General features: G+C 34.7%; 5 protein-coding genes and 1 long non-coding RNA gene across 13 annotated transcripts; 2 read left to right on the top strand and 4 right to left on the bottom strand.

Annotated features, from left to right (window-relative positions):
- Positions 1 to 1472: 1472 nt before the first annotated feature.
- LOC147945970 (ABC transporter A family member 3-like) lies at positions 1473 to 2724 on the bottom strand. Its single transcript, XM_087509083.1, has 4 exons — positions 2615 to 2724; positions 2435 to 2519; positions 2210 to 2338; positions 1473 to 2107 (listed from the first exon to the last, which is right to left on the bottom strand). Exons 1-4 carry the CDS (start codon positions 2722 to 2724, stop codon positions 1613 to 1615), a joined length of 819 nt encoding a protein of 272 aa, XP_087365209.1. The 3' UTR covers positions 1473 to 1612.
- A 102-nt stretch (positions 2725 to 2826) lies between these two features.
- Positions 2827 to 4295, bottom strand: LOC104780581 (ABC transporter A family member 3-like). The gene is made up of 5 exons (XM_087509432.1): positions 4271 to 4295; positions 3964 to 4125; positions 3583 to 3666; positions 3126 to 3478; positions 2827 to 3039 (listed from the first exon to the last, which is right to left on the bottom strand). Exons 1-5 carry the CDS (start codon positions 4293 to 4295, stop codon positions 2827 to 2829), a joined length of 837 nt encoding a protein of 278 aa, XP_087365558.1.
- Positions 4296 to 5259: 964 nt separating this feature from the next.
- LOC147945969 (ABC transporter A family member 3-like) lies at positions 5260 to 6064 on the bottom strand. The gene is made up of 4 exons (XM_087509431.1): positions 5993 to 6064; positions 5653 to 5817; positions 5447 to 5549; positions 5260 to 5360 (listed from the first exon to the last, which is right to left on the bottom strand). Exons 1-4 carry the CDS (start codon positions 6062 to 6064, stop codon positions 5260 to 5262), a joined length of 441 nt encoding a protein of 146 aa, XP_087365557.1.
- A 1117-nt stretch (positions 6065 to 7181) lies between these two features.
- On the top strand, positions 7182 to 9251 carry LOC104780580 (uncharacterized). 8 transcript variants are annotated; one of them, XR_766779.3, is made up of 8 exons: positions 7182 to 7427; positions 7697 to 7758; positions 7856 to 7957; positions 8032 to 8171; positions 8266 to 8363; positions 8462 to 8549; positions 8638 to 8839; positions 8942 to 9251. It is a non-coding gene; the product is annotated as an uncharacterized LOC104780580 (long non-coding RNA). The 8 variants fall into 8 exon arrangements; XR_766778.3 differs by having other exon boundaries at positions 7212 to 7427; positions 7697 to 7749; XR_015597433.1 differs by having other exon boundaries at positions 7227 to 7427; positions 8048 to 8171.
- A 2155-nt stretch (positions 9252 to 11406) lies between these two features.
- LOC109124567 (ABC transporter A family member 2) lies at positions 11407 to 16172 on the top strand. The gene is made up of 16 exons (XM_010505079.3): positions 11407 to 11907; positions 12009 to 12240; positions 12346 to 12515; positions 12597 to 12782; positions 12902 to 12997; positions 13080 to 13283; positions 13364 to 13523; positions 13612 to 13838; positions 13979 to 14096; positions 14187 to 14263; positions 14365 to 14454; positions 14596 to 14739; positions 14855 to 15169; positions 15270 to 15350; positions 15423 to 15599; positions 15674 to 16172. Exons 1-16 carry the CDS (start codon positions 11530 to 11532, stop codon positions 15977 to 15979), a joined length of 2961 nt encoding a protein of 986 aa, XP_010503381.1. The 5' UTR covers positions 11407 to 11529; the 3' UTR covers positions 15980 to 16172.
- Positions 16162 to 18251, bottom strand: LOC104780579 (putative inactive poly [ADP-ribose] polymerase SRO4). Its single transcript, XM_010505080.3, has 6 exons — positions 17919 to 18251; positions 17284 to 17818; positions 16927 to 17180; positions 16721 to 16830; positions 16545 to 16640; positions 16162 to 16443 (listed from the first exon to the last, which is right to left on the bottom strand). The coding sequence occupies exons 2-6, from the start codon at positions 17814 to 17816 to the stop codon at positions 16417 to 16419; spliced, it is 1020 nt and encodes a 339-aa protein (XP_010503382.1). The 5' UTR covers positions 17817 to 17818; positions 17919 to 18251; the 3' UTR covers positions 16162 to 16416.
- Between the last annotated feature and the right edge of the window lie 204 nt (positions 18252 to 18455).

Below are 18455 nucleotides of genomic sequence, written 5' to 3'. Positions count from 1 at the left end.
ATACTATAACCCAGCATACTTAAAATAACCCGATAATATAATTTGAGTGCTTCAAAAAAAAAAATATATAATTTGGGTGCTATTAAATATAAAAGTAGGTTATTAATTAGTCATTATTTCGAAATGCTAGCCATTTTGTTAGTGATAGCATTTTCGGATTTTTACATATGGACATAACACATAATTCATAGTCTTTGTGTATATATTTTCACAAATAAAAATTGTCGAGAAGGAAAAATAGCTATATAAGTTTGTCAACCCGACATTTTTCCACATAGCTATATAAGTTTTTACACACAGAAGGAAAAATCAAAATTGTCGAGATAACAGAATAGAAAAAAAAAACAAAGATGATTGTTTAAAAAAAGAAAAATAAAAGGCTATCTAGGAAGAAGTCATTGAAGTAATAGTTGTGTCTTCGGTAAGAGCTTAGAGAAGGTGTGGTAGAGTTTGATGCATTTCGGTGATATGATTGAAGAGTATATATAGTACTTTGAGTAAAATGGTTGGGATTCTCTTAGATTTTCTATAAATTCTTGATGATCAAGTTTAAAGGATATAGGAAGATATTCAAGTAAAAGATAAAGTGATGGTGTCCATCGACCCTAGGTGTCGGTGGACACCCAAGTAAGCCGACACACGAAGCCCAAATTTTGAAAAATTTACAAAATATCCCGAAGTTTTTCATAATTGCAAGACTAGTCTCTGACGTGTTTTAATATATATATATATATATATATATATATATATATTATTTGAAAGTCTTAGACACCCATAAACTTTATTTTTCTGCAACTTTTTGAGAGAGAGATTTAGAGTCCTATAGCTCCAATAAATTACTGTGTTCTTGGTTATTATCAATATAGCTCTTTCTCTTATCTTTTACTTATTTTGTGTTTTTTCTAATGAACCAATGAAATACATATAGTTCTGTATATAATAAGTTGTTCGTCGTTTTGTACAGACAAATGGACAGGTTCAATAATCAATATTCCTTTTTTCATTAATTTTGCAAAAGTGAAAATTTTCTCCATTATTAGAATGTCTAGGCGCATCTCTCATCTTTCAATAGATGATATCGCTATTTCGTTTGGATTGTTTAGTCTAACCAAGAGACAATATACTTTTACATTATTAAGAATTATTTGATTAAAAAAACAATTTCATCGCAATTGAAAACGCGTATATTTTGTGAAAAATAAATCAAGTTCCGCTTCCATATTGTTTTCTATTTTTACGTTTTTGTATAGTTAATTCTGCAAAATTTTCTTCAATATTTTTTTCTTGGTTTATTAGGACTGATTCGAGATTTCATTTTTTTTTCTTTATCTGATTCAAGCTCTTTTTTTTTTCTTTGTCTGATTCTGCAAAAAGAAAATCAATATTTTTTCTTCTTGGTATAGTTTTACTAAACGATGCGATTAGTCGTCGTGATAGCGACTAAACTTTTTGATCGCAGAAAAAATCAACGCAGCAGCTGTTTATAAGTAGCAATTAGTGACAGCGATCAGTCGCACAATTGCTAAACGAACAACATCATGCGATTCATAGTCGCAGTCACAATCGCAGTCATTTGCGATTATCAAATGAACATAACCAAACTTAAGAAGAATCAAGAGAATACATTAAAGGCTTGAGCAGTTTTAGCAACTTTAATGAAAACATCTTCAAGAGTTGTATCCGCAAGTCCCCAAGCAAACACCTTGAAATTTCCCTTCGCCTTCTCCACCGCTTGGAACACTTCTGAGATCCGGACTTCTTCTTTTGGGATCTCAAATTTTTGTGTCCCTGCAATGTGATATATCTTCTTGGCTTTTGTAGAAACATCTTGAACTAACATCTCCACATCTTTCTCATGTTCTGATGATGTTGTCATTGTTAACACATAAGATCCGCCATACCTTCTTTTTAGCTCTTTTGGATTCCCTATACATTGTAACCTTCCGGCTACAAAAATCCCTAATCGGTCACAAAGAAACTCTGCTTCTTCCATTGAATGAGTAGTGAGGATTATCGCACTGTGTTTTTTTGCTTTCTTGATGACTGTCCACAGGTTCATTCTTGAAGCTGGATCAAGTCCTGTGCTTTGCTCATCCATATAAACCACCTTTTAAGAGAATTAACATAAGGAAAAATGCATTTTTTAAACCTTAACCTCTCTAAGTGGTTAACGAATAAAAATGAGTAAGCCAAATGAATGAATACGTACCTTAGGACTCCCGATAAGTGAAATGGCTACGCTTAGCCGTCTTTTCATACCTCCGCTGTAATTTCCAGCAGGTTTATCAGCAACTCCTCCGTAGAAAAGGTTCACACTCTTAAGAGACTCTTCTACAGCCTGATATGCATAAAATGATCATCCATGAACTGTTGTGTTGATACTTATTATTATAAGAGTAAAACAAATGGTACGTTATTAAGATTGATAACATACTTGGTTGAGATAAGAGCCTTTGAGATTCCTAAGTCTCCCAAAAAAGAGCAGATGTTCCTTTCCTGTCAGTGTTTCCCAGAGCAAGCTGGTACACATATAACAGACTATAAGAGAATGATAAACAACTAAATGATCTTCTGTTTAAATGAACAGAGTAAAAATGTTCTAAGAATTGATTACTCATGTTGTGGGCATACACCCATACTTGTGTATACTCTGTCCATATCCTTGCATATGTCCAAACCTTGAACAAAAGCTGCCCCAGATGTTGGTTTCACAAGACCAGTCATCTGAAAAGAATAATATAATACAATACTACTTATATAATTTGGGAGAGTTTTTCAAATGAGAAGATAAGCTCAACTAAAAGCACAAAATATTGTTATGACCATTTAAGTACTAACCATATTGATGAAAGAGGTCTTGCCAGCGCCATTGGGCCCTAACATGCCAAAGCATTCACTTGAAGTCACTGCAAGAGATAACCCTCGAACTGCCTTTTTAGGCGGGTTCCCATCCGCACCTGGATATACCTTCTTCAAGTGGTCACATACAATCGCATGGCTTATGCTTGGCTCAAGCATTAATTGCTTAACTTTTTCACTCTGATTAAAAGAAAGAAAAAAAATTCAAAACAGCTAGAAAAAAATGCAAAGAACGTAGAACGGGTTCTGAATTCCTTTTGAAATACCTCTTGAATGACATCTAGTTTCTCCATTTCTACGGAAACTGTAGAGACTTGTCTGTGCATGCTAGTACTTTGTGGATAATGGGATTTCTTGAAAGCTTTTTGTTTTTTCAAGAAAAACAAAGGGTGTTTTCCCGATGAAGATATCTTATTGATATAATATGTTGCAATGAGTGCAACAAACCACTCAACGATAATGATGTAGAAAACTTCATCCATTGCACTACTACTGAAATGTTTCCACTTCATCCCATCTTTCCCATTCAAGTTTCCCTCATAAGCATATTGCGCGAGCTCATACAACCCACGGTACAATGAGAAGCCAGGAAACAGCTCCAGGACAAAAATCCATCCTCCTAGATAAACAAAAGATTACATTAGCTTTGTAGTCAGTTGTGAGAATAAACATTTCAACAAAGAAAGCAGATAACTGTACCTCAAGTTCATCTTGATAACTTACTCGAAAACGATAAATCTTCAATAAGATAGTGGAAGAGATACAAGCTCAGTAGCCCGGATCCAAATACGTATACGTAAGCAACAACTATAGTTTGACCATAAAAGAGAGAGAGTGTTCATGATAGCACCAAAAATTTCTTGAGCACATTTTGAAAACGTGTGACTTAAGTTATTACCTGATGCTGTCTCAACCTTTGAAAATGCTGAGGAAACTAGAAAGGCCATGGAGATTTGCAGATTTATTTAGAGAAAATAGAAAACGAACTGGAAGCTGAAGTCATTAAGGCGAAAGAACTTCAGTCCTGCAAAGAACTATAGCTGCTATAATAATAACACCAGAAAAGGTAACTTGCTCCTTAAGACATAACAATGGATAACATACCTATTACTGAGCCAAATATCATCAAGCATATAATGTATAACGTGGATATGGCGAGAAAATAGGCGTAGGTTATAATCCAATATGGACCATCTCCTAGGCCATGCATTTTCATTATAACTCTTAGACGGTGCTGCTTCTCATACACAATGGGGTCAAGATCACCTGCATATAAATGCATGTCATTATATGACTCTTATGGATATAGGCTTTTGAGAAAACAATTGGCGAAATTGCTTCCAAGATTTAAAGAATGTAGAATGAGTATTGTGAGAGCCTAAAGGAGTCTGTCTGTTGTAAGAAAACTTACAGGTAGCAGAAGAAGAATAACCCATGTGAAGAATACTGAACCAATTAGAGACGCGATGTCTAGACGAAGTTTAGTTTCTTGTTTGGGCATTTCTTTGACAAACTCAAACAACATCTTTGTCCCGGGGCCTTGCAAATACTGAAGATAAGCATTTGATACCTGCAGTTTTGCAAAGTATTTATGAGAATATATATGTTCATTGTAGAAAAGGCATTTTGCAAAGAAGAGGAAGCTTTTTGTACATCACTTAGTTCCTTACCAAATTGACTAAGGGGGGAACTCGGACCAACTTAATATTACGCTTATTTCCTCTATTTTCTGCTTCACCTTTGTAGGTTGCGTTATACCATATGTTCACATTGAAGTTACTCCTATCGGTGTCCAAAAGATCATACGCTAAAGTAACAAAAAAAACAAAACATTCAGAATTTCATGTGCATGCTAAATTGCTAAGAACTCTAGATTTAAAAAAAAAAAAAAAAAAAAAAAAAAAAAAAAAACAGAGACGTCAAATTACAACCTGCAACAATCTCACTTATTTTCCCATCAGAATTCCCTTGCTGATAACCTTTAAAAATCTCATGATTGACCTCTCTAGAGCTATTTCTCCAAAGATTCAATCCTTGAACGCATCTCATCTCTGGTTTCAGATGAAAATTTTTAGTATGGAAAATTTAGAAAATCAAAATGTATATTTAACAAACTAATTAAAATTATCATTCAATAGAAAGTAAAATGTGCATCTCATTATTCTTTGAACGTCTAAATTAGGGGAAAAAAGAAAACTTTGTACCTTTGGTAAAATTGAGAGGTGCTTGTCCAACTGAGAATGTAAAGTTAGAATTTGGAGGGCACCGAGGTTGGATGTTGTACATGCTAAGATCTGAGACAATCCCTGCATCAAGATAATTGGTGGCACTTCCCTTATATGTTGTAGTCTGAAAACATAAGCTCAAAGTAAAAAACTATCACAGAGATATATATTCACATCACACACTGGGAGAACTTACCAAGAGATTATCCGCTACACCGGAAAAGAGGTCAGAGGGATCCATTGTAAAAGACCTCTTGAGAAGGTTATTAGATAAAGCTGGGGAAAACATGATCATTAGTTCCAATGGAAAACAGTGTGGAACAATATGCCTAAAGGCTAAAGAAGAAGAGAATTTGACATACTTGCTCCAAGAGAATGATTATTCCCAGTGAGAAGTATAGTTACAGGACAAATATTTTTTCGTCTGCATGAGTCATCAGTGAAACTGGCATCAGCAGCGCGAGCCTGGGGATGCGGGATTAGGATATATCAGAGGAGGCCATGGTTGAGGTTTTGGGAAAGCACAAAAGACTCCTTGGTCCCTAGACGAATATTGGACACCGCAGACCATTTCACAATTGCCCTCTCCAGTTTTTTCAATGCATTTACATCCACATTGATTATCTACAGAGTTATTGACTTGTGAATCGAACAGAGCTTGGATACACAAAAGACATATACAGAGATAGAAAGGGATCATGATGAGTCGAACGTTGCTCCATATGTTCCGTTTCTACAAAAACCACCAAAGAACATGCATAAAAATATCAATAGAGATGTTCAAATTTGCACACAAAATTGATCAGATATAATACTACTAGCTAGTAGACAGACGCGTGCATGCGTATATGTATGTGTAATAATGGATTTTACATTTTTACTACGTGACATGAATTAAAACACCGAACCTGGTAGGTTAAGTTTTTTCTAAGTATGGCATTAGCACGCGTCAAGAAGCTGGCTGGAGCAGAATCCGCCATTGATGACGCTTTCGGCAGCTTCCCTTCTTCTTTGTACACCAAAAATTACGTACCCATTGTATTAAGGCTACCTTTTTTATTTGATAAATTGCATTATACTATAATTTAAAATGCGATAGCTAAGAAAATAAATAGCAATAAAATCAATATTGGACTTTCGAATGAGTGATCCTCACGACCCTTTTTGATTCGTCAAACCTAAGGGTTCAAAAAATTATTTCTATAATTTAGTTTTTACGTGTGTGCACCATCGATAAAGTATTCTACTATATTAATTGAGAAATACAAATATAAAACTAACCTTAAAATGTGTAAAAAATTATATTTATTTACCATTAGAAAAATTTAATTAAAATTAAATATTAATTAAATAAATATTTCTAATTAAAAAAAACGAAAATAGAGAACACATCAAATAAAATAAATTGTAGAAAAATAAAATAAAAAAATCTATTAGAATCAAAACTAATTTGTACTTAAAAAAACTAACAGATAAGATTTATTTTTTACATGTTAGTTATTTCTTTTTACTTACTTCACAACTATAACAAAAATTTCGTTTAACTGATAAAGATTTAAATAGTTTTATTCATTACTTGCAAATATTTTATTAACAGGTTTTCAACAAACATTTTTAAAATATAAAAATTATAATATAAGCAACAAATTTTTAAACATAAACTATTATAAATAACATAATAACAAAATAAATTATTATAAATTTTTATCAAAAAAAATTCAGCTCACAATTTATCGGAGGATAGTACCTAGTACTACTATTAAAAAGAAACTACCAAATCCTCGTTAGCAAATAAAAAATACTATCAAATCCTTCCTATATCTGACCAAAATAATAAAAAAAATATGATATAGTTGGAATAGATTATCGTGGGTTTTTTTTGGGATTTCCAGATGTTTATTAGTAACTTTTTAAAATCAGCTTGTCAAAGACTCAAAGTGCTCTTTGAATAAATACATTTCTTATACTATCAAAAGTTATTAATTATTTTCTGTCGACAACCAAAAGAAGATTTTTCCGTTTGTTAAGGAAATAGCCCAAATGAGTTTTATTTTCCATGTACTTAATCAATACAATAAAAGTATTATGTTTTTCTTTAGGTGATGATGATACATTAGCTTTAATAATGAAATTGGTGTTGTCACTTCAGAAAAAATGAATAGCCTATCAAATTAAAACAAATAATACAGGTAAACTTTTTTTTACTTAGGTGGACAAAGCAAATGGAAAACGTTTTGTTGAACATTGCGTTTAATCAATTGCTAGATTTATTTTTTTCTTCGTCGTGATACCAAGCTTGAATGCTCGCTGTGATACCAATCTTCTTCTTCGGCGTGATTTCAGGTTCTTCACCAAATCAAAATCCTCTGTTTTTTTCTCCTTGTTTCTCTTCAATTTTGATTTCATGGGTTTGTTTTTTTCCGCGAATGAGTTTGAACAAGCTGTATAATTGTAGGGTTTGATTCGTTTCCGTGATTATGAATCGAATTATGAAAAAAAATTTGGATCTTTTTGGGGTTTTTCTTTTCTTACGATTGTTGAAATTTTAATGTGGGACAAAGATTGATATTTTATGTTGTGTAAATTGAAAATTTTTGTTTTGTTTTTCGTAGAGAGAAAATTATCTGGTGAACGTGTGCAGTTTAGCCGAGACCAATTGCTTCAGGTCAAACATGTATTGAATTTTAACTCTATTTCTTATGTTGAACTTGGCTTTGTTTTCTATTGCTTATGAAACAACTCACTCATCGTTATGTTTTTCTCAATAGCAGTTGGTTCAAGTCTCTGATGATATCCTGAGGCGCTGTAAGGAAATCGCAGTTGAACTTTTTGCCGAAGATCAGAGTTGAGGGAATCGTGCAACCAAGAGTAAAGTGAGTGTTTGTGTGATCTTTCTCTGTTTTGTGTTTTTTCAGACGAATCTTGTTTTCTCTAAACCACATTCTAGTTTTTGGTCTTATTAGCCAACAAACCAGCCTCAGAATCGTTATTCCCACCCGTCACTGGCATAGTCGTCCGCAGATTCCAACCTCTAGTAAAAAATGGTTAAGAGACGACTCTCGTGAACCTAAAAATACATCTCAATGGGTAAGTTTTTCTGTGTCACTTGTTACTTGTTGTTGGCATGTTGTTTTTACTAATTTCCTCTTCTTGCTAACGTGATGATGATCTTGTGAAACAGTCTGGTCCTGCCCCTGTGCTGGTGAAAGCAGAAGTCCCATGGTCAGCTAAAAGAGGAGCTCTTTCAGATCAAGATCGAGTCCTCAAAACTGTGAAAGGGTATTTGTCAACAAACTAATATTAGTCTTTTCTTTTCAGCTTTTGTGCTTGAAGTTGATTGTGATGTATATATTATGACTGTTATGATTTTTCTGCAGTATTCTGAACAAGCTTACTCCGGAGAAGTACGAGCTTCTTAAAGGTCAATTGATTGATTCTGGCATCACTTCTGCTGATATCCTAAAGGTTTATTTTTTTTTTAATTTCCTGATCTCCATTATTGTGATTCTCTCTCTCTTCATGGTATTGATTTGCTCTTTACCTTTGATTTCAGGAAGTGATACAGCTGATTTTTGAGAATGCTATACTGCACTCGACGTTCTGCGAGTTGTACACTTGTTTGTATTTTGATATTAACGGAAAGCTTCCTTCGTTTCCACCTGAGGAACCTGGTGGCAAAGAAGTAACTTTCAACAACAGGGGATACACATTGATGAAATTGCTCAGCAATTGAAGATCCCAAAGAACAAGCTAAAGTATGTTCTTTTCTCCTTTCTCCTTATAACCTCTATCTCTCTTTACTGTCAAAGTTGTTGAGTTCATGAGTTTGCTTTGTTTTGTTTCTGGTGTATGTATAGGGGAGTTATCCAATCACTGGAAGGAGATGGTCTAATATAGTACTCGACAATCGATGAGTATCACTTCAACTGGAGTTTGGTTAATCCGTATGAGAGATATTTTCAATTTCTAGAACCTAGGATCACGTTTATATAGCTCACTTCTGTTGTTTCATAGGACATGTCACCAATTCTCGCTTAGGGGTATACCATTTTTTTTTAAAGAGTAAATATGTATTTCAATTTAATAGCAAAGGTAGGACTGTTTTTTTACCAAAAAAAAGAGTTAATTTAGAAAAAGAGAAAAAAACATAGGGTAATTTTTATAAAATATATTGTAGACACAAAGTCTATGTTTTATATAAATTAGATGAAATTAATGTAAACTACAATTTAAAAATTATAGATTAAGTTAAATGGAATTGATCCAGGGGGGTATAAAATGATATATAAATAACTCTATATTGGAATGCGTTAATTTTATTTTGATAGCAAAGTGATCATAGTAATCGAAATTTTACGTAATAGATGTTTACATAATGAAATGTTTAACTCGGTAAGACATATTTAATGGTTTTGAAAGTGATGATAATAAACAAAAATATGCGGTAACAAATAATAACAAAAAAATGAAAACAACAATATTAGCAATGATCATTGTCATAAACTATATTAATAATGATTTTAGATTACAAACAACCTACAAAAATAGTCTTTTAGAAAACATAAAAAAAAATATTTAAAAAAAAAAAGAAAAATAATCTTGCAGCGTAGTACGGATACCGACCTAGTTATTATAATAAGTAATAACAAAAGGTGAAGATGACACGTCCAAATTCCCGTCTTTACACGTTTTTAAGTTTCGTGAATGTTAAAATCATTTTTTTTGGTCATGTAATAGGTAAATTGTTTTATTTAAAGTAACTAATTAAAAAATTTATAAAGGTGGAATATAAAAGATACCAAAGTTAAAAAGTTGAATGATATCTACCAAAATTTGCTCTCAACTCCTTTTATCAATGACATAGAGATATTACATGCAACTGATTCGGGTCCAAGACCATTTATACCAAATCCACACACTATATCAGTATATCTATTGTGAATATGTAAGTCAGATCTATGTGATGAGACACAATTTATTACATGTAATACGTGTTACACTAATTTACTTTTTTATTAGTGTAACAGGAAATAAATGTTTTTTCTCATTCACTTTTTTATTTATTTGCAATTGGAAGCATTTATATCCATTTATTATACATAATTTAAGATTTTTTTTTCTCTTTTGGTAACGAAGACTTTTTCACGATGCTGACATTGAAGGAAGTTTAACCACAATATACACACATCAAGAAAAATATTATACTACTACTGTTTGACAAAAATATAATCGACACATTCTTTTGACCTTCTAATTAAATGATTCATAAGGTTGAACCTGGCTGGATGGAATAATATTGAATATTCTATGAATTATTTATTATGATTTTTTTATTGATAATTAAGTATAGTTGTGGTGCTGTGTATGAAGTATAATAGAAATTAGCAAACATAAAACGATATTAAACACGTCAATAAAAACATTACTTTCAGTTTTTTTTTCCAATGATTTTCTTTTGTTACTATTCTATAAGTATTTTGATATTCTAATGATACCAAAGTTAAAAAATATACTCTAATAAGTTTTAGGTGAATTAGGTGAGTAACCAAAATAAAAAAAGTATAGAAAAATATAGCAGTATAATTTAAAAAATTAAAAAAACAGGATTAGGGTAGAGTAAAATTACTAATTTAGTGTTTGTAGTAGTGGAGGGTAGTGGAAGGCAGTGGAAGCTGATCAAGAGGTGGTGGTCGGTGGCCGGAGCCGGAGTTTACCAGAAAATATTGCCGAAAAATATTGTTGGAAAATGTCACCGAAAAATGTTATCGGAAAATGCCGTCGGAAAATGTCGCCGGAAGTGGTCAGAGGTCGGAGGATACCGGTGGTCAGAGGTTACTGGAATTCGCCGGTGGTCGGAGGTCGCCAGAGTTCGCCGGTGGTCGGAGGTCGGAGAAAAACTAAATCCTAAAAGATTATATTGGGAACCCAAATGGTGATGATTAGATTTAATGATGATGATAAAGAGGAGATGGTGGCAAAGAAGTAAAAAGAATGGTGGTAACCTAGAGACAAAGGTTAAAATAAGATATATTATAATTTATACAGAGTATATTAGCTTTAAATAGTTAGAATAGTTAGTTCTTGAATTATAGTAATTTTTTTGTTGGTCATACAATGCAATTCCCCATAGGTTTTCGTAGTAGAAGAAGTATGATTTTTTTTTGTTCTCTGACAAATAATTAGTAACTAATTAAACTTCATTATTACACCAAAAGGAAGTTAACCGGCAGTTTCGTAAAGCCAAAATCTGAGTGGGCAAATCCGTAATTATCTAAAAAAACACCAAAGTCATATAAATAGACTCTTTTACCCCTTCCCTTAAATCGTCCCCCATCCAATTAAAAAAAAAAAAAAAAAATCAGATCATCACACAGTCAGATTCCCAAAAAATTCGAAAAACAAAAACGTCTGAGAGAGAGAGAGAGAGAGGCTAAAGGATAAAGCCATGTCGTCGTCGTCGTTGCAGAGAGGTTTGCCTCTTCTCTGGCAACAGTACACGGCGCTTTTCTCTAAAAACCTTTTGCTCTCATGGCGAAGCAAACGAGCCACGTTTCTTCAGCTCTTCGCTTCTTTCTTCTTCATCCTCCTCATCTTCTGTATCCAAGAAGCTATGGAGAAGAGCTTCGCTTCCTCCACCGCTCTCAAAACTGTCACCGATCCGACGGCGTTGATCTCCCCGCCGATTCCGCCTTGCGAGGATAAGTTTTTCGTGAATCTCCCCTGCTATGACTTTGTCTGGAGTGGGAATCGCAGTCCCAGGGCGACGCAGATTGTTAATGCGATTATGAAGAACAATCCGGGGAGACCGATTCCGACTGAGAAGGTAACTTTTGTATACCATCGATTCGTTTTGATTTTTCTCAATTTTTGAGTAATTTTAAGTAGAATTTTAGATGGTGATGTTTGTGAAATTTGTGTATTTAGGTTCGATCATTTAGGGATCCTGATGAGGTAGATGCGTGGCTCTTGGCGAATCCTTTGTTAGTTCCAGGAGCTTTGCATTTTTTGGAAAGGAATGCTACAGTGATTAGTTATGGTATTCAAACTAATTCAACTCCAGAGATGAATAGAGGAAGGTTTGAAGATCCCACTTTTAAGTTCCAGATACCTCTTCAAATTGCCGCTGAGCGTGAAATCGCGAGGTCTTTGATTGGAGGTATGCATGCATGCATTATCTTTTTTTTCTGTATATTGCTGAATCTTTTGTGAGTTTTGGCATCAAGTTTCTGAGATGGGAACTTGCTATACGTTGTTTTTGCAGATCCAAACTATAACTGGGTTGTTGGATTTAAGGAGTTTCCTCATCCAACTATTGATGCTATTGTTGCATTAGACTCAATAGGACCGACTTTTTTCCTTGCTGTTTCCATGTTTGGTTTTGTTCTTCAGATCAGTTCTTTGATTACCGAGAAAGAGCTTAAACTTCGCCAGGTATAATAACTTTGTTTCTGAATAGGCTGTTGAGTCCCACTGTATATATAGTAGACTGATTGTGTTTTTTTTTTGCAACAGGCAATGACGATGATGGGTGTTTTTGACACTGCTTATTGGTTGTCATGGCTTTCATGGGAAGGAATTCTTACTACCATCTCGGCGCTCTTGACTGTTCTCTTTGGAATGATGTTCCAGTTCGACTTTTTCTTGAAAAACAGTTTCGCTGTTGTCTTCCTACTTTTCATGCTTTTCCAGTTGAATATGGTAAAACTGTCAATACCTGTCGAAGGGTTTATGTTTTCTGCTTTCTTAGTAGATAGTGTGTGTGTTTTCCCTCTCTTTGCACATCAGTCAAATTATATCTTCGTTTTTTGTCATGCTAGCTTGGACTAGCTTTCATGCTATCAGCTTTTATCAGCAAATCATCTTCAGCAACGACTGTCGGCTTCTTTGTGTTTCTGGTTGGGTTTGTAACACAGGTACCGTTCTCATTCATAACAAACAGCTGAAACTGTTTCTTCAAATTATGAATTGTTCGACTAATCATAACTCTAACTGCAGCTTGCTACATCAAGTGGGTTTCCCTATGCGAAAAAATATTCTCGCATGATCAGGGCACTTTGGTCACTGTTCCCACCCAATACCTTTTCTCAGGGTCTAAAGCTTCTTGCTGATGCAACTTCAACTCCTCAAGATCCTGGAATTAGTTGGAGTAAGAGAGCTGAATGCGGACCCAACGACAATACTGATTGTGTGATTACAATTGTACGTCAATTCTCCAATCAAATTCCATCTAATAACTGTGTCCAATTGTTCTCTGATCGTTATTTATTTGGTTTTGGCAGAATGATATCTACTTGTGGCTGATTGGGTCATTCTTTTTGTGGTTTGTTTTGGCTCTCTACTTTGATAATATTACTACAAATGCGTCTGGTGTAAGAAAATCTATCTTTTACTTTCTTAAACCTGGTTACTGGACTGGTAAAGGTGGCAACCGAGTAGAAGGTACTTTCTCCTCAGTCTTGTTTCTCTATTTCATTAGTAACTGTGGTGTCGAAATTTATATCCTAACTAATCGTTTCTTCTTTAACAGAAGGTGGAATTTGTAGTTGTACTGGTTCAGTCCCACCTGTGGATCACATTACCCCAGATGATGAAGATGTCCTTGAAGAGGAAACTTTAGTTAAACAACATTCAAAGGATGGTTTAGTTGATCCCAACATTGCTGTTCAAATACGTGGTCTTGCAAAGACTTATCCTGGGACGACAAAATTTGGATGCTGCAAATGCAAGAAAACTTCCCCTTTTCATGCTCTGAAGGTATTTCTGTGAAAAATTGGTTAACTGCAATTTAGCATGGTTGACTCTGTTCTTTGCCAAAAGATGTTCAGTAAATGACATACTCACCATTTATCTACATGTTTCATTTATTCCTTACCTAATTTTTGAAATATAATCAGGGGTTGTGGATGAATATTGCCAAAGATCAACTATTCTGTCTTCTTGGACCCAATGGCGCAGGGAAAACAACTACCATCAATTGTTTGACAGGCTTATTTCCAGTTACTGGTGGTGATGGTAAGTTGAAGCTTGCACTTTTTCTTGTTTTTGTTTCGTAGAAGCTAGTGTCTTACCGTACTAAAATCTCTCTGATTTTGGCTTTAACAGCACTAATTTATGGAAATTCTATAAGAAGCTCTGTTGGCATGTCCAACATCCGTAAAATGATAGGAGTTTGTCCTCAGGTGGGGCACTTTTTTGTTGCTATCTGCCTCTGGCATTTGACTTAGTAACAGCTATTTTGTTATGCTTTAATTGATTTATGACATTCCAATTCTTCCTGCAGTTTGATATTCTTTGGGATGCTTTGTCTGGTGAAGAACACCTCAAACTCTTTGCTAGCATCAAAGGGTTGCCACCTGCATCGATCAACCCGGTATGTACCCATATGCTAGAAATGAGTCAGTTGGTTTCTGTAACAGTTTCCGCTAGGAATATATGGTATCTAAGTTCAACTTCAAATCAAGACTAGTTTCCCTCTTTTGTTTCTTAAATTGTTTTTTTCCCTGTCATACAGATGGTTGAGAAGTCACTGGCAGAGGTAAAACTGACAGAAGCAGGGAAAATCAGGGCAGGAAGTTACAGTGGAGGAATGAAACGCCGACTCAGTGTTGCAGTTTCACTCATTGGTGATCCCAAACTGGTCTTCCTAGACGAACCGGTTTGTTTCTTTCCATATTTCCTTTCTGATGTAACAATTATTATGTTGATCTTTATATATCTAATCTAAGTACCGTTTCCTTTCCATATGCATGTTTGACATACATGGATTGCAGACTACAGGCATGGACCCGATCACGAGGAGACACGTATGGGATATCATACAGGAAACGAAGAAAGGTCGTGCCATTATACTAACAACGCATTCAATGGAGGAAGCTGATATTTTAAGTGATCGAATAGGGATAATGGCTAAGGGTAGGCTCCGCTGCATTGGAACTTCAATCAGGTTGAAATCCCGCTTTGGCACAGGTTTCATTGCTAACATTAGCTTTGTTGAAAGCAAAAACCAAGAAATCAATGGCAATAACCACAATGGTGAAACTGGTGCTTTAGACTCACGTGAGCCAGTGAAGAAATTCTTTAAAGATGTGAGTCTTTTTTAACAGCCGGTTAAAGTTTCAATTTTACAACGCGATTATCTTAACTTCTTAATCCAAAACCCTTTGAGATATGATGTTTTTTTTGCAGCATCTCAAAGTTAAACCAACAGAAGAAAACAAGACCTTCATGACTTTTGTTATACCACACGAAAAAGAGAATCTTTTGACAGTAAGCATTTACACAACCTCACCATATATAAAGTATGCTACCTACCGTAGGACTAAGTGTATCTGCTTACAGGACTTTTTCGCTGAGCTGCAAGACAGAGAAGAAGAATTTGGAATCTCAGACATCCAGCTTGGTCTTGCAACTCTTGAAGAAGTGTTTTTGAACATAGCACGAAAAGCTGAACTCGAAAGCGCTGCAGTTGATGGAACAATGGTCACTCTCGACCTATCATCCGGTTCCTCAGTCGAGGTAAAATAAATACATCTCAGACATTCATAGGGACTTATAACGCTTAAGCTAACCAAGTCGAATCCAATCTACAGATACCAGTTGGTGCAAGATTTATTGGGATACCGGGAACAGAAACTGCAGAGAATCCAAGGGGAATCATGGTGGAAGTGTATTGGCAACAAGACGAGTCAGGATCATTGTGCATCTCAGGACACTCCACGGAGATGCCAGTGCCTGCAAATATTCCCGTGACAGATCCGGTGGCACCACCAGGACATAGCGGAGTTAACTTGTTGGGAAGGAGAGGACGAAGGCAAGTTCAGGGAATCGTGATTGATCCTGAGTTTGCTAGCTTTGTTAGAAGCGGTTCGACTTCTTCCAGACGTTTTTCATTGTGAGAATGAAATCTTATGCGCGTGCACACATACAGTTCTTAACTTACCGGCTCTACAGGTTTTTTCTGGTTAGTTGTTGTATTTTTATACGAAAAAACCACAGGCGTGTTTATTTCAATATTGTGTGTTTACGTAATTACGATGTAAATTAGACGGAAGTTTGTGATTAATAAGAAACTAATATCTTACACAGCAATGTTCATTTCATAGTATGGTCAAAAGATCATCTGTAACTATGGTCCAGTTCCACAAGACTGGTAAGTTCCTCCATCTACGTAAGGTTCTATGTTTCAGCAGCATTTACATGTGAAACTATTTTTTCAAAAAACTTGCAGAAACACATTTACATAAAACAGTACTATGTTGTGAGTTGTGACACTGTAATCAACATTGATCTAATAAACGACTACTCTATCTATAATTTAGTCTGTGACTGTACATTAATCGGTCTTTAATCCTTCAGGTGCCTGAAACATAATCGAAGAACCAACATTGTAAGAGTTGTGTATGAGAAACAAAAAAAACCAAAAATGGTTTGAATTCATGTGTCTACAATATACAAATGTACCTTTTGTCCAACAGATTTGATGATTTGAACCAATAGCCTATCTCCGGTTATACTTCTCAGTCGTTGAATCAACTCAGACCGCGAGATTCTCCTATCCTGTAAGTGGCAAAGGAACCAAACAATGAGAATGTTGTGATGAGGATTAAAAACAGAGTCTAGCGAGAAAGTGAACTTACTTGATGTTCTTTATAGTGTTTCTGAACGAGACGGATTTGCGATGGATTGAGAAACTTTGATATCGATTTTATCAAGACTGGAAACATAATCCAAGGCGATTTCGGGTTCTCTACATTAAAAATAAAAAAGCATACCAAGTTAGCAACTTAAACAACTTCAGAATAAAGAAGAGAAGGACAAACAATTTATGTGCTTATGTGCTTACTTCTTTTCAAGATAGATGGAGTTTTGATGCATACAACAAACTCAGGCAAAACATGTGTGTTCATGTGTGTGCTCCAAATAAAATACTTCTTCGGAGATGTTAAACTGTCTACACCTGAATCGAACTCTGGAGAACTCGGATACGATTGTGCGATCGAGCCAACAACCTCTGATTTTCCCATAATAATTCTTGAAAACAACAAGTATCTCATCCCATCTTCGTCACAATTAGATGATGAAGGAGGATCTATCATACTATACCAAAAAAAAAAAAAATTAATGATGAGACTCATTTGAAGATTATTATAAAACAGTAAATGATATAAAAATGTCTTAAAAGGTGTTTTGTTGTTGTTACCTTTGAAGAGGAGCGTTGTCTGGTGAAAGATATAAGCCATTGTTGTTCCTAAAGTGGCTAAACCCATAAATTAGAATCGTTTTTAACTCTTCCTTCTCCACGCTGCAACAGCCGTAAGTCACTCTCGCCGCTTCAGCCGCGGCAGCTTTGTTCACACCGCGCTCGCAGCAGCAGCTGCCACTTTTCTTTGCCACAGACTCTGTGTATATCTGAAAGGCTTTAAGCTTAGCTTGTCCCAGTGGAGTTTGAAAGCCGTTCTTGAGAATAGATACAATCTGAAACTGATCATCGGCTAAGTGAGAAGTCATGAGCTTAGTTTGACAATGACGATAGATAAGCTCGTAGGCTTTATCGTCTTTAAGCAACTCTATTAGCCCGAGCTCCTTAGCTATCGAAGAAGACTGTTGTTGATCACAATCGGATAACTCTTCATTGCTTCTGCTTTCAGATGATGTGGTTGATCCTTCTTCTTCTTCTTCGTAATGGTTTAGACGGTTCACCGGAGTTTCTTGGCTGATTCTTGTATAATCCATAGCTGAGAAGAGAAAAAAAAAACACAATATCAATATCAAAATCAAATCAAAAAATTCATTAAAAAAAAAAGAAAAAGAAAAAAGCAAGAATCGGAATCGAACCTTTTTGACTATATTAGATGAAAATGAAGATTTATATATAGCTTTCTAAGTGTAAGTGTTTGAGATCAGAGAGCACAACTGTTTGAATTTTAGTAGCAGAGAGACATCATATATATGAATAGTTAAAAATACAGTTATGGGAGATATTTCTTACTCTGTGTTCTTCTTTGTTTAAGTCTTCCTGTTTTGGTTTTGTTGTCTGTTTTCTATTAAAAAAAATATTTATTTTCTAAATTGATGTGTTTTGTCTTTTCCTTTTGCCGTGGAGGAGAAGTATCCAGTATCCACATTCACACGATTACATTAAATCCCACCTTTATTTATTTTGTTTGCCACGATTACATTAATCCCACTTAATTAAAAAAAAATGCGAACTTGTAATAAATACATGAATGAACAGTATTTTGAAAATTTTGCAATAAATACATCAAAGAACAGTATTTTTGAAAATTTGCAATAAATACATTAATAAACAGTATCTTTACAATTTTAGCCTTTTAATTCAGGCAAAAGTCATGATCTTGTGGACAAAAAGAA

Source organism: Camelina sativa, chromosome 4, assembly GCF_030686135.1.
Source record: "Camelina sativa cultivar CO46 ecotype springtype chromosome 4, ASM3068613v1".
Taxonomy (NCBI): domain Eukaryota; kingdom Viridiplantae; phylum Streptophyta; class Magnoliopsida; order Brassicales; family Brassicaceae; genus Camelina; species Camelina sativa.
This window is presented reverse-complemented; position numbering and strand designations above follow the sequence as displayed.

What these genes read in the sequence shown, in the direction of transcription:
- LOC147945970 (XM_087509083.1), bottom strand. Translation starts at nt 2,724, where the DNA reads ATGACTGGTCTTGTGAAACCAACATCTGGGGCAGCTTTTGTTCAAGGT. An exon ending in GGTGTATGCCCACAACATGA is followed by an intron (nt 2,520 to 2,614) that starts GTAATCAATTCT and finishes TATGTGTACCAG; the next exon opens with CTTGCTCTGGGAAACACTGA. An exon ending in CACTTATCGGGAGTCCTAAG is followed by an intron (nt 2,108 to 2,209) that starts GTACGTATTCAT and finishes TTCTCTTAAAAG; the next exon opens with GTGGTTTATATGGATGAGCA.
- LOC104780581 (XM_087509432.1), bottom strand. Translation starts at nt 4,295, where the DNA reads ATGGGTTATTCTTCTTCTGCTACCT. An exon ending in TTATTCTTCTTCTGCTACCT is followed by an intron (nt 4,126 to 4,270) that starts GTAAGTTTTCTT and finishes ATTTATATGCAG; the next exon opens with GTGATCTTGACCCCATTGTG. An exon ending in GATATTTGGCTCAGTAATAG is followed by an intron (nt 3,667 to 3,963) that starts GTATGTTATCCA and finishes GTCAAACTATAG; the next exon opens with TTGTTGCTTACGTATACGTA.
- LOC147945969 (XM_087509431.1), bottom strand. Translation starts at nt 6,064, where the DNA reads ATGGCGGATTCTGCTCCAGCCAGCTTCTTGACGCGTGCTAATGCCATA. An exon ending in GAGAGGGCAATTGTGAAATG is followed by an intron (nt 5,550 to 5,652) that starts GTCTGCGGTGTC and finishes CCGCATCCCCAG; the next exon opens with GCTCGCGCTGCTGATGCCAG. An exon ending in TAATCATTCTCTTGGAGCAA is followed by an intron (nt 5,361 to 5,446) that starts GTATGTCAAATT and finishes TGTTTTCCCCAG; the next exon opens with CTTTATCTAATAACCTTCTC.
- LOC109124567 (XM_010505079.3), top strand. Translation starts at nt 11,530, where the DNA reads ATGTCGTCGTCGTCGTTGCAGAGAGGTTTGCCTCTTCTCTGGCAACAG. An exon ending in TGGTTGGGTTTGTAACACAG is followed by an intron (nt 12,998 to 13,079) that starts GTACCGTTCTCA and finishes CTCTAACTGCAG; the next exon opens with CTTGCTACATCAAGTGGGTT. An exon ending in CATCCGGTTCCTCAGTCGAG is followed by an intron (nt 15,600 to 15,673) that starts GTAAAATAAATA and finishes TCCAATCTACAG; the next exon opens with ATACCAGTTGGTGCAAGATT.
- LOC104780579 (XM_010505080.3), bottom strand. Translation starts at nt 17,816, where the DNA reads ATGGATTATACAAGAATCAGCCAAGAAACTCCGGTGAACCGTCTAAAC. An exon ending in AACACTATAAAGAACATCAA is followed by an intron (nt 16,641 to 16,720) that starts GTAAGTTCACTT and finishes TGCCACTTACAG; the next exon opens with GATAGGAGAATCTCGCGGTC. An exon ending in TCAAATCTGTTGGACAAAAG is followed by an intron (nt 16,444 to 16,544) that starts GTACATTTGTAT and finishes ATTATGTTTCAG; the next exon opens with GCACCTGAAGGATTAAAGAC.